Source organism: Amia ocellicauda, chromosome 1 (genome assembly GCF_036373705.1).
Source record: "Amia ocellicauda isolate fAmiCal2 chromosome 1, fAmiCal2.hap1, whole genome shotgun sequence".
Taxonomy (NCBI): domain Eukaryota; kingdom Metazoa; phylum Chordata; class Actinopteri; order Amiiformes; family Amiidae; genus Amia; species Amia ocellicauda.
This window is the reverse complement of record NC_089850.1, coordinates 14,415,181-14,427,280: the sequence shown is the minus strand read 5'-3', so window position 1 is coordinate 14,427,280 and position 12,100 is coordinate 14,415,181. Positions and strand designations below refer to the sequence as shown.

Here is a 12,100-nt window from a genome sequence, read left to right as displayed (position 1 = left end):
ACTATTCCACCTCCTTAATAATGTAGGAGAGTCGTACTATTGTGCAAGCTTTACAATAATTACGGTTGTCCAAATGTAGTGCTCCAGCTGGTGACCTAAGGATTTCCAAATTATAATAATGTATCTGTCTGTGATTAGCTAACAATTTGTGTTTTATAAACTAGTATTTACTTAAAAAAGAAAAACAAACTACTTTTACCAAAATATAACACTATCACCTGCATCAATATTTCGATGTTGGAATTTCGATTTTTAGAAGCAATTGCAAAAACAAAAAAAAACACTGAAGCACACTGTTCATTTGAAAATGAATATATGTATGCCAAATGTAACAGCCAAGCAAACTGCATTCAGGATGCTGATGAAACAATTATTGTTTTCTGCACCAAGCATTACGGATTGACTTCATCCCTTACCAAATACTTACCTAATACTAAATTGACACACAGAAGATGACATTGTGTGGACCCTGGTACTATGTTTTAGAGAACATGCATATATTTGCATTTACTTGACCAATTTAGCATAATGTAATTACCAACGTTGCCTGTTTCTCATACAGCCGTCAACACATCAGCAGACCACCGAGGTAGGTTGTTTTCTCCATTGACAGATGTGTTTCCATATATGAAACTTCTTTTTTTTTTCTTGAAGAATAATCTCAAAATGTTTTCTTTAACCCTATGAGGACGAATGTGGAAAATAAGTGCTTTCTAATATTTGAGCAGAAGTGATGGGTGCATATGCAAATAATAAGTCTAACCTGACAAGATGGAAAAAGAATATTATGTTCTAAAGCCTTGAAAACCAAAATCTGAAATGCCCTGAAAGTGAAAGTGTGTTTTGTCTTTTGTTTTACATATAGAGTGCAGAGAAAGCAGACGTTTCTCCAGTAAATTGTGAGGGGAATATGTACAATGTAAGTACAGTGTTGTGTAATGTCCAAAGCTGTTCTATCAATGTAATGTACCATATTTAATTTGTTGAGATGGAAAGGCTATACATATTGGTAGAATTCAGGAGTGTAGATCCCAAGTGCCCTGAAAGTGAAACTCTTCACTTAATTATGCAATGGCACCCTGATAATTACTCTAAAGTTGCTTATACATGACATTGCTCTGTATCTCCTGGGTGTTCTTCTAATGGAAAGGATTTAATAACCTTTGCAATTAGTCCAAAATAGACATGGATTTGCACTCATTATAGCTTCATGGGCAGACAGGGACTGCGGTAATACACATAAAAAAACAACACTGTTTGTGCTATCAATAAGGAAGTGCTCAGGGATACGGTGGCAGACGAGCCGTGAGCAGGAGATGCTGCCACATAACAAAACTAGTCTCTAAAAAGGTTGAACACAATGGTAGCGCCCCCTCGTGGATATACTTTACTATTCCACCTCCTTAATAATGTAGGAGAGTCGTACTATTGTGCAAGCTTTACAATAATTACGGTTGTCCAAATGTAGTGCTCCAGCTGGTGACCTAAGGATTTCCAAATTATAATAATGTATCTGTCTGTGATTAGCTAACAATTTGTGTTTTATAAACTAGTATTTACTTAAAACAGAAAAACAAACTACTTTTACCAAAATATAACACTATCACCTGCATCAATATTTCGATGTTGGAATTTCGATTTTTAGAAGCAATTGCAAAAACAAAAAAAAACACTGAAGCACACTGTTCATTTGAAAATGAATATATGTATGCCAAATGTAACAGCCAAGCAAACTGCATTCAGGATGCTGATGAAACAATTATTGTTTTCTGCACCAAGCATTACGGATTGACTTCATCCCTTACCAAATACTTACCTAATACTAAATTGACACACAGAAGATGACATTGTGTGGACCCTGGTACTATGTTTTAGAGAACATGCATATATTTGCATTTACTTGACCAATTTAGCATAATGTAATTACCAACGTTGCCTGTTTCTCATACAGCCGTCAACACATCAGCAGACCACCGAGGTAGGTTGTTTTCTCCATTGACAGATGTGTTTCCATATATGAAACTTTTTTTTTTTCTTGAAGAATAATCTCAAAATGTTTTCTTTAACCCTATGAGGACGAATGTGGAAAATAAGTGCTTTCTAATATTTGAGCAGAAGTGATGGGTGCATATGCAAATAATAAGTCTAACCTGACAAGATGGAAAAAGAATATTATGTTCTAAAGCCTTGAAAACCAAAATCTGAGATGCCCTGAAAGTGAAAGTGTGTTTTGTCTTTTGTTTTACATATAGAGTGCAGAGAAAGCAGACGTTTCTCCAGTAAATTGTGAGGGGAATATGTACAATGTAAGTACAGTGTTGTGTAATGTCCAAAGCTGTTCTATCAATGTAATGTACCATATTTAATTTGTTGAGATGGAAAGGCTATACATATTGGTAGAATTCAGGAGTGTAGATCCCAAGTGCCCTGAAAGTGAAACTCTTCACTTAATTATGCAATGGCACCCTGATAATTACTCTAAAGTTGCTTATACATGACATTGCTCTGTATCTCCTGGGTGTTCTTCTAATGGAAAGGATTTAATAACCTTTGCAATTAGTCCAAAATAGACATGGATTTGCACTCATTATAGCTTCATGGGCAGACAGGGACTGCGGTAATAAACATAAAAAACAACACTGTTTGTGCTATCAATAAGGAAGTGCTCAGGGATACGGTGGCAGACGAGCCATGAGTCCATGTGTAGTACAGTACAGTTCTATTAAATTTGATTTAATTAAATAGAAGGATTTGAAGCCCCTGTGTCCATATTGTAGGACTGTTGTCAACCAGACACAAACCGGCTGTTCTCAATTAATCTACACCTCCTTCAGAATACACCAGTCACACTATGCTGACAAATTTATGCCAGTGAGGAGGGGTCTCACTATCCCCACCCCCTCTCCCCACACAGACCTGACACATTCCCAAATGTACACACCACAGAGTCAATGTCTGGAGTTACAATAAAACAAGATTATTACAATTGTAAGATTATTTGTTAGAACAGAATTTCCCATAGAAAAATACATTCCATCTGGTTCGGTAGAGGAAACAGACTTCCTTCCTTTTACCTAAGCTCCCTGGTAGCCTCTGGTAGGCTCTGGTAGCCTTATCTGTACGTGCAGAAGACCAAAGGACCCCCAGACTTCTAAATTACATTAGCATAAAGCACCCAAGTCATGGTGGTGGCAAAATGCTATTGGTTGGAAGGAAACCTTATAAAAAGGAAAACAGAGAAGTTTAGTCTCTTAACTTATTCATTCTTCAATGAGACAACACAAGACAGAGCAGGAGGAGAGGAGAGACATCCCTTCCTGCCTGACCAGACCTAAGCTGTCCAGTGAGAAGAAACTGGGTATTATCTGTTACTTACTGTAATCCAGCAGAAGCTTAATATTACTTAATATTACTTATTTTCAGTAATATAATTGGATGATATTAGTTTCCTATTTTTGTCATGCTTCCCCTGACGCTTCTTGCCTTCCGAAACATTCCTGTACTTCTATACAGGTGCAGCAATCGCTTCAAGCATTGTCATCTGTTGATAATTATCCAATTAAACGACCCGTATAATCCCTAATATTCGACCCCTTTACAATCCTCAGCCAGTGCAGGGGAGAGGACGCACAGATACCGTGTGTGGACAACGCAGAACATTTTAAAAAGCATAGAGTGTAAATGGGAAGGAAAAAAGTTTTTAATATATATATATATATATATATATTTTACTACTGATAAACTAAAGTTCAATACAATCCATCTGGTTGCGGTTTCCCACTCATCTCATTCTCTATGTGTAACACGCTGCCAGTCCCAGATATTACAATCACATCCAAAAATGCATCTCCACCTTAATATAATAATATTAGACAGAAAATGCTCTTCGAGCTCACGAGTCAGATGGAGGTGAGCCGCTGTGTGTTGGAGGTTTCTTTCCAAATTCAGGGGTGTTATTTCTTAGGTAGGTAGGTAGGTATATATACAGTACTGTGCAAAAGTTTTAGACCGGTGTAAATAAACGCTGTGAAGTAAGAATGCTTTAAAAAAAGACATGTTAATATGTGACCCTTACAATATTATACATTATTATTTCCTGAAGTTAAACAGTATCAGGTAAGAACGAACAATTATAAGGCGATTATAATTATGAGATACGAAGTCATGATTATGAAACACTCAATCGAAATTATGAGATAGCAAATCGACCTGGGAGAAATAGAAAAATGCGACTACTTTTTTTTTTTCTTTTTCATGGAAATGGGCTTAAACAGCAAAAGTCACGAAAAGTCCTGATGACATGATCAAATGGTTTCAGTTTCATTCTTACGATCACATAACTACACAGTCCCCGCTGATTCAAACACACACAGCAGAGATCTGTGAGGAGCCGAGCCTTATTTTCAAACCTTTTTAAAACCAACAGAAGATGAGTGCACACAAGCAAGCCACGACTGCAGTCAACTGCGAGGGGAATATAGACCAGGTAAGTACACTGTTCTGTCAAGAAGTACAAATGTCCGCTTTCATTGGCTGAGAAGCAAAGTATATGGCTGGAATGCAGGATTGTAGATCAGAAATGCCCTGAAAGTGAAAGTGACTTTTCTTTTTATTTATTTTTTAGAAGCAATTGCAAAAAACCCCAAAAAAACACTGAAGCACACTGTTCATTTGAAAATGAATATATGTATGCCAAATGTAACAGCCAAGCAAACTGCATTCAGGATGCTGATGAAACAATTATTGTTTTCTGCACCAAGCATTACGGATTGACTTCATCCCTTACCAAATACTTACCTAATACTAAATTGACACACAGAAGATGACATTGTGTGGACCCTGGTACTATGTTTTAGAGAACATGCATATATTTGCATTTACTTGACCAATTTAGCATAATGTAATTACCAACGTTGCCTGTTTCTCATACAGCCGTCAACACATCAGCAGACCACCGAGGTAGGTTGTTTTCTCCATTGACAGATGTGTTTCCATATATGAAACTTTTTTTTTTTTTTCTTGAAGAATAATCTCAAAATGTTTTCTTTAACCCTATGAGGACGAATGTGGAAAATAAGTGCTTTCTAATATTTGAGCAGAAGTGATGGGTGCATATGCAAATAATAAGTCTAACCTGACAAGATGGAAAAAGAATATTATGTTCTAAAGCCTTGAAAACCAAAATCTGAAATGCCCTGAAAGTGAAAGTGTGTTTTGTCTTTTGTTTTACATATAGAGTGCAGAGAAAGCAGACGTTTCTCCAGTAAATTGTGAGGGGAATATGTACAATGTAAGTACAGTGTTGTGTAATGTCCAAAGCTGTTCTATCAATGTAATGTACCATATTTAATTTGTTGAGATGGAAAGGCTATACATATTGGTAGAATTCAGGAGTGTAGATCCCAAGTGCCCTGAAAGTGAAACTCTTCACTTAATTATGCAATGGCACCCTGATAATTACTCTAAAGTTGCTTATACATGACATTGCTCTGTATCTCCTGGGTGTTCTTCTAATGGAAAGGATTTAATAACCTTTGCAATTAGTCCAAAATAGACATGGATTTGCACTCATTATAGCTTCATGGGCAGACAGGGACTGCGGTAATACACATAAAAAACAACACTGTTTGTGCTATCAATAAGGAAGTGCTCAGGGATACGGTGGCAGACGAGCCGTGAGCAGGAGATGCTGCCACATAACAAAACTAGTCTCTAAAAAGGTTGAACACAATGGTAGCGCCCCCTCGTGGATATACTTTACTATTCCACCTCCTTAATAATGTAGGAGAGTCGTACTATTGTGCAAGCTTTACAATAATTACGGTTGTCCAAATGTAGTGCTCCAGCTGGTGACCTAAGGATTTCCAAATTATAATAATGTATCTGTCTGTGATTAGCTAACAATTTGTGTTTTATAAACTAGTATTTACTTAAAAAAGAAAAACAAACTACTTTTACCAAAATATAACACTATCACCTGCATCAATATTTCGATGTTGGAATTTCGATTTTTAGAAGCAATTGCAAAAACAAAAAAAAACACTGAAGCACACTGTTCATTTGAAAATGAATATATGTATGCCAAATGTAACAGCCAAGCAAACTGCATTCAGGATGCTGATGAAACAATTATTGTTTTCTGCACCAAGCATTACGGATTGACTTCATCCCTTACCAAATACTTACCTAATACTAAATTGACACACAGAAGATGACATTGTGTGGACCCTGGTACTATGTTTTAGAGAACATGCATATATTTGCATTTACTTGACCAATTTAGCATAATGTAATTACCAACGTTGCCTGTTTCTCATACAGCCGTCAACACATCAGCAGACCACCGAGGTAGGTTGTTTTCTCCATTGACAGATGTGTTTCCATATATGAAACTTCTTTTTTTTTTCTTGAAGAATAATCTCAAAATGTTTTCTTTAACCCTATGAGGACGAATGTGGAAAATAAGTGCTTTCTAATATTTGAGCAGAAGTGATGGGTGCATATGCAAATAATAAGTCTAACCTGACAAGATGGAAAAAGAATATTATGTTCTAAAGCCTTGAAAACCAAAATCTGAAATGCCCTGAAAGTGAAAGTGTGTTTTGTCTTTTGTTTTACATATAGAGTGCAGAGAAAGCAGACGTTTCTCCAGTAAATTGTGAGGGGAATATGTACAATGTAAGTACAGTGTTGTGTAATGTCCAAAGCTGTTCTATCAATGTAATGTACCATATTTAATTTGTTGAGATGGAAAGGCTATACATATTGGTAGAATTCAGGAGTGTAGATCCCAAGTGCCCTGAAAGTGAAACTCTTCACTTAATTATGCAATGGCACCCTGATAATTACTCTAAAGTTGCTTATACATGACATTGCTCTGTATCTCCTGGGTGTTCTTCTAATGGAAAGGATTTAATAACCTTTGCAATTAGTCCAAAATAGACATGGATTTGCACTCATTATAGCTTCATGGGCAGACAGGGACTGCGGTAATACACATAAAAAAACAACACTGTTTGTGCTATCAATAAGGAAGTGCTCAGGGATACGGTGGCAGACGAGCCGTGAGCAGGAGATGCTGCCACATAACAAAACTAGTCTCTAAAAAGGTTGAACACAATGGTAGCGCCCCCTCGTGGATATACTTTACTATTCCACCTCCTTAATAATGTAGGAGAGTCGTACCATTGTGCAAGCTTTACAATAATTACGGTTGTCCAAATGTAGTGCTCCAGCTGGTGACCTAAGGATTTCCAAATTATAATAATGTATCTGTCTGTGATTAGCTAACAATTTGTGTTTTATAAACTAGTATTTACTTAAAACAGAAAAACAAACTACTTTTACCAAAATATAACACTATCACCTGCATCAATATTTCGATGTTGGAATTTCGATTTTTAGAAGCAATTGCAAAAACAAAAAAAAACACTGAAGCACACTGTTCATTTGAAAATGAATATATGTATGCCAAATGTAACAGCCAAGCAAACTGCATTCAGGATGCTGATGAAACAATTATTGTTTTCTGCACCAAGCATTACGGATTGACTTCATCCCTTACCAAATACTTACCTAATACTAAATTGACACACAGAAGATGACATTGTGTGGACCCTGGTACTATGTTTTAGAGAACATGCATATATTTGCATTTACTTGACCAATTTAGCATAATGTAATTACCAACGTTGCCTGTTTCTCATACAGCCGTCAACACATCAGCAGACCACCGAGGTAGGTTGTTTTCTCCATTGACAGATGTGTTTCCATATATGAAACTTTTTTTTTTTTCTTGAAGAATAATCTCAAAATGTTTTCTTTAACCCTATGAGGACTATTGTGGAAAATAAGTGCTTTCTAATATTTGAGCAGAAGTGATGGGTGCATATGCAAATAATAAGTCTAACCTGACAAGATGGAAAAAGAATATTATGTTCTAAAGCCTTGAAAACCAAAATCTGAGATGCCCTGAAAGTGAAAGTGTGTTTTGTCTTTTGTTTTACATATAGAGTGCAGAGAAAGCAGACGTTTCTCCAGTAAATTGTGAGGGGAATATGTACAATGTAAGTACAGTGTTGTGTAATGTCCAAAGCTGTTCTATCAATGTAATGTACCATATTTAATTTGTTGAGATGGAAAGGCTATACATATTGGTAGAATTCAGGAGTGTAGATCCCAAGTGCCCTGAAAGTGAAACTCTTCACTTAATTATGCAATGGCACCCTGATAATTACTCTAAAGTTGCTTATACATGACATTGCTCTGTATCTCCTGGGTGTTCTTCTAATGGAAAGGATTTAATAACCTTTGCAATTAGTCCAAAATAGACATGGATTTGCACTCATTATAGCTTCATGGGCAGACAGGGACTGCGGTAATACACATAAAAAAACAACACTGTTTGTGCTATCAATAAGGAAGTGCTCAGGGATACGGTGGCAGACGAGCCGTGAGCAGGAGATGCTGCCACATAACAAAACTAGTCTCTAAAAAGGTTGAACACAATGGTAGCGCCCCCTCGTGGATATACTTTACTATTCCACCTCCTTAATAATGTAGGAGAGTCGTACTATTGTGCAAGCTTTACAATAATTACGGTTGTCCAAATGTAGTGCTCCAGCTGGTGACCTAAGGATTTCCAAATTATAATAATGTATCTGTCTGTGATTAGCTAACAATTTGTGTTTTATAAACTAGTATTTACTTAAAACAGAAAAACAAACTACTTTTACCAAAATATAACACTATCACCTGCATCAATATTTCGATGTTGGAATTTCGATTTTTAGAAGCAATTGCAAAAACAAAAAAAAACACTGAAGCACACTGTTCATTTGAAAATGAATATATGTATGCCAAATGTAACAGCCAAGCAAACTGCATTCAGGATGCTGATGAAACAATTATTGTTTTCTGCACCAAGCATTACGGATTGACTTCATCCCTTACCAAATACTTACCTAATACTAAATTGACACACAGAAGATGACATTGTGTGGACCCTGGTACTATGTTTTAGAGAACATGCATATATTTGCATTTACTTGACCAATTTAGCATAATGTAATTACCAACGTTGCCTGTTTCTCATACAGCCGTCAACACATCAGCAGACCACCGAGGTAGGTTGTTTTCTCCATTGACAGATGTGTTTCCATATATGAAACTTTTTTTTTTTCTTGAAGAATAATCTCAAAATGTTTTCTTTAACCCTATGAGGACGAATGTGGAAAATAAGTGCTTTCTAATATTTGAGCAGAAGTGATGGGTGCATATGCAAATAATAAGTCTAACCTGACAAGATGGAAAAAGAATATTATGTTCTAAAGCCTTGAAAACCAAAATCTGAAATGCCCTGAAAGTGAAAGTGTGTTTTGTCTTTTGTTTTACATATAGAGTGCAGAGAAAGCAGACGTTTCTCCAGTAAATTGTGAGGGGAATATGTACAATGTAAGTACAGTGTTGTGTAATGTCCAAAGCTGTTCTATCAATGTAATGTACCATATTTAATTTGTTGAGATGGAAAGGCTATACATATTGGTAGAATTCAGGAGTGTAGATCCCAAGTGCCCTGAAAGTGAAACTCTTCACTTAATTATGCAATGGCACCCTGATAATTACTCTAAAGTTGCTTATACATGACATTGCTCTGTATCTCCTGGGTGTTCTTCTAATGGAAAGGATTTAATAACCTTTGCAATTAGTCCAAAATAGACATGGATTTGCACTCATTATAGCTTCATGGGCAGACAGGGACTGCGGTAATACACATAAAAAAACAACACTGTTTGTGCTATCAATAAGGAAGTGCTCAGGGATACGGTGGCAGACGAGCCGTGAGCAGGAGATGCTGCCACATAACAAAACTAGTCTCTAAAAAGGTTGAACACAATGGTAGCGCCCCCTCGTGGATATACTTTACTATTCCACCTCCTTAATAATGTAGGAGAGTCGTACCATTGTGCAAGCTTTACAATAATTACGGTTGTCCAAATGTAGTGCTCCAGCTGGTGACCTAAGGATTTCCAAATTATAATAATGTATCTGTCTGTGATTAGCTAACAATTTGTGTTTTATAAACTAGTATTTACTTAAAACAGAAAAACAAACTACTTTTACCAAAATATAACACTATCACCTGCATCAATATTTCGATGTTGGAATTTCGATTTTTAGAAGCAATTGCAAAAACAAAAAAAAACACTGAAGCACACTGTTCATTTGAAAATGAATATATGTATGCCAAATGTAACAGCCAAGCAAACTGCATTCAGGATGCTGATGAAACAATTATTGTTTTCTGCACCAAGCATTACGGATTGACTTCATCCCTTACCAAATACTTACCTAATACTAAATTGACACACAGAAGATGACATTGTGTGGACCCTGGTACTATGTTTTAGAGAACATGCATATATTTGCATTTACTTGACCAATTTAGCATAATGTAATTACCAACGTTGCCTGTTTCTCATACAGCCGTCAACACATCAGCAGACCACCGAGGTAGGTTGTTTTCTCCATTGACAGATGTGTTTCCATATATGAAACTTTTTTTTTTTTCTTGAAGAATAATCTCAAAATGTTTTCTTTAACCCTATGAGGACTATTGTGGAAAATAAGTGCTTTCTAATATTTGAGCAGAAGTGATGGGTGCATATGCAAATAATAAGTCTAACCTGACAAGATGGAAAAAGAATATTATGTTCTAAAGCCTTGAAAACCAAAATCTGAGATGCCCTGAAAGTGAAAGTGTGTTTTGTCTTTTGTTTTACATATAGAGTGCAGAGAAAGCAGACGTTTCTCCAGTAAATTGTGAGGGGAATATGTACAATGTAAGTACAGTGTTGTGTAATGTCCAAAGCTGTTCTATCAATGTAATGTACCATATTTAATTTGTTGAGATGGAAAGGCTATACATATTGGTAGAATTCAGGAGTGTAGATCCCAAGTGCCCTGAAAGTGAAACTCTTCACTTAATTATGCAATGGCACCCTGATAATTACTCTAAAGTTGCTTATACATGACATTGCTCTGTATCTCCTGGGTGTTCTTCTAATGGAAAGGATTTAATAACCTTTGCAATTAGTCCAAAATAGACATGGATTTGCACTCATTATAGCTTCATGGGCAGACAGGGACTGCGGTAATACACATAAAAAAACAACACTGTTTGTGCTATCAATAAGGAAGTGCTCAGGGATACGGTGGCAGACGAGCCGTGAGCAGGAGATGCTGCCACATAACAAAACTAGTCTCTAAAAAGGTTGAACACAATGGTAGCGCCCCCTCGTGGATATACTTTACTATTCCACCTCCTTAATAATGTAGGAGAGTCGTACTATTGTGCAAGCTTTACAATAATTACGGTTGTCCAAATGTAGTGCTCCAGCTGGTGACCTAAGGATTTCCAAATTATAATAATGTATCTGTCTGTGATTAGCTAACAATTTGTGTTTTATAAACTAGTATTTACTTAAAACAGAAAAACAAACTACTTTTACCAAAATATAACACTATCACCTGCATCAATATTTCGATGTTGGAATTTCGATTTTTAGAAGCAATTGCAAAAACAAAAAAAAACACTGAAGCACACTGTTCATTTGAAAATGAATATATGTATGCCAAATGTAACAGCCAAGCAAACTGCATTCAGGATGCTGATGAAACAATTATTGTTTTCTGCACCAAGCATTACGGATTGACTTCATCCCTTACCAAATACTTACCTAATACTAAATTGACACACAGAAGATGACATTGTGTGGACCCTGGTACTATGTTTTAGAGAACATGCATATATTTGCATTTACTTGACCAATTTAGCATAATGTAATTACCAACGTTGCCTGTTTCTCATACAGCCGTCAACACATCAGCAGACCACCGAGGTAGGTTGTTTTCTCCATTGACAGATGTGTTTCCATATATGAAACTTTTTTTTTTTCTTGAAGAATAATCTCAAAATGTTTTCTTTAACCCTATGAGGACGAATGTGGAAAATAAGTGCTTTCTAATATTTGAGCAGAAGTGATGGGTGCATATGCAAATAATAAGTCTAACCTGACAAGATGGAAAAAGAATATTATGT

General features: G+C 36.2%; 1 protein-coding gene across 4 annotated transcripts in view; it reads left to right on the top strand.

The window, feature by feature from the left end:
• Positions 1-12,100, top strand: part of LOC136712828 (uncharacterized) — an 81,169-nt gene that overhangs the window by 4,201 nt on the left and 64,868 nt on the right. For 3 of the 4 annotated variants that reach the window (XM_066689660.1, XM_066689898.1, XM_066689814.1), the window contains exons 8-23: positions 563-589; positions 866-919; positions 1,952-1,978; positions 2,253-2,306; positions 4,427-4,486; positions 4,933-4,959; positions 5,237-5,290; positions 6,322-6,348; positions 6,625-6,678; positions 7,711-7,737; positions 8,013-8,066; positions 9,099-9,125; positions 9,400-9,453; positions 10,486-10,512; positions 10,788-10,841; positions 11,874-11,900. In XM_066689660.1, the coding sequence (XP_066545757.1) occupies positions 563-589; positions 866-919; positions 1,952-1,978; positions 2,253-2,306; positions 4,427-4,486; positions 4,933-4,959; positions 5,237-5,290; positions 6,322-6,348; positions 6,625-6,678; positions 7,711-7,737; positions 8,013-8,066; positions 9,099-9,125; positions 9,400-9,453; positions 10,486-10,512; positions 10,788-10,841; positions 11,874-11,900 (654 nt within the window). The remainder of the gene's footprint in view (positions 1-562; positions 590-865; positions 920-1,951; positions 1,979-2,252; positions 2,307-4,426; positions 4,487-4,932; positions 4,960-5,236; positions 5,291-6,321; positions 6,349-6,624; positions 6,679-7,710; positions 7,738-8,012; positions 8,067-9,098; positions 9,126-9,399; positions 9,454-10,485; positions 10,513-10,787; positions 10,842-11,873; positions 11,901-12,100) is intronic. The other variant, XM_066689736.1, reaches the window with a different exon arrangement.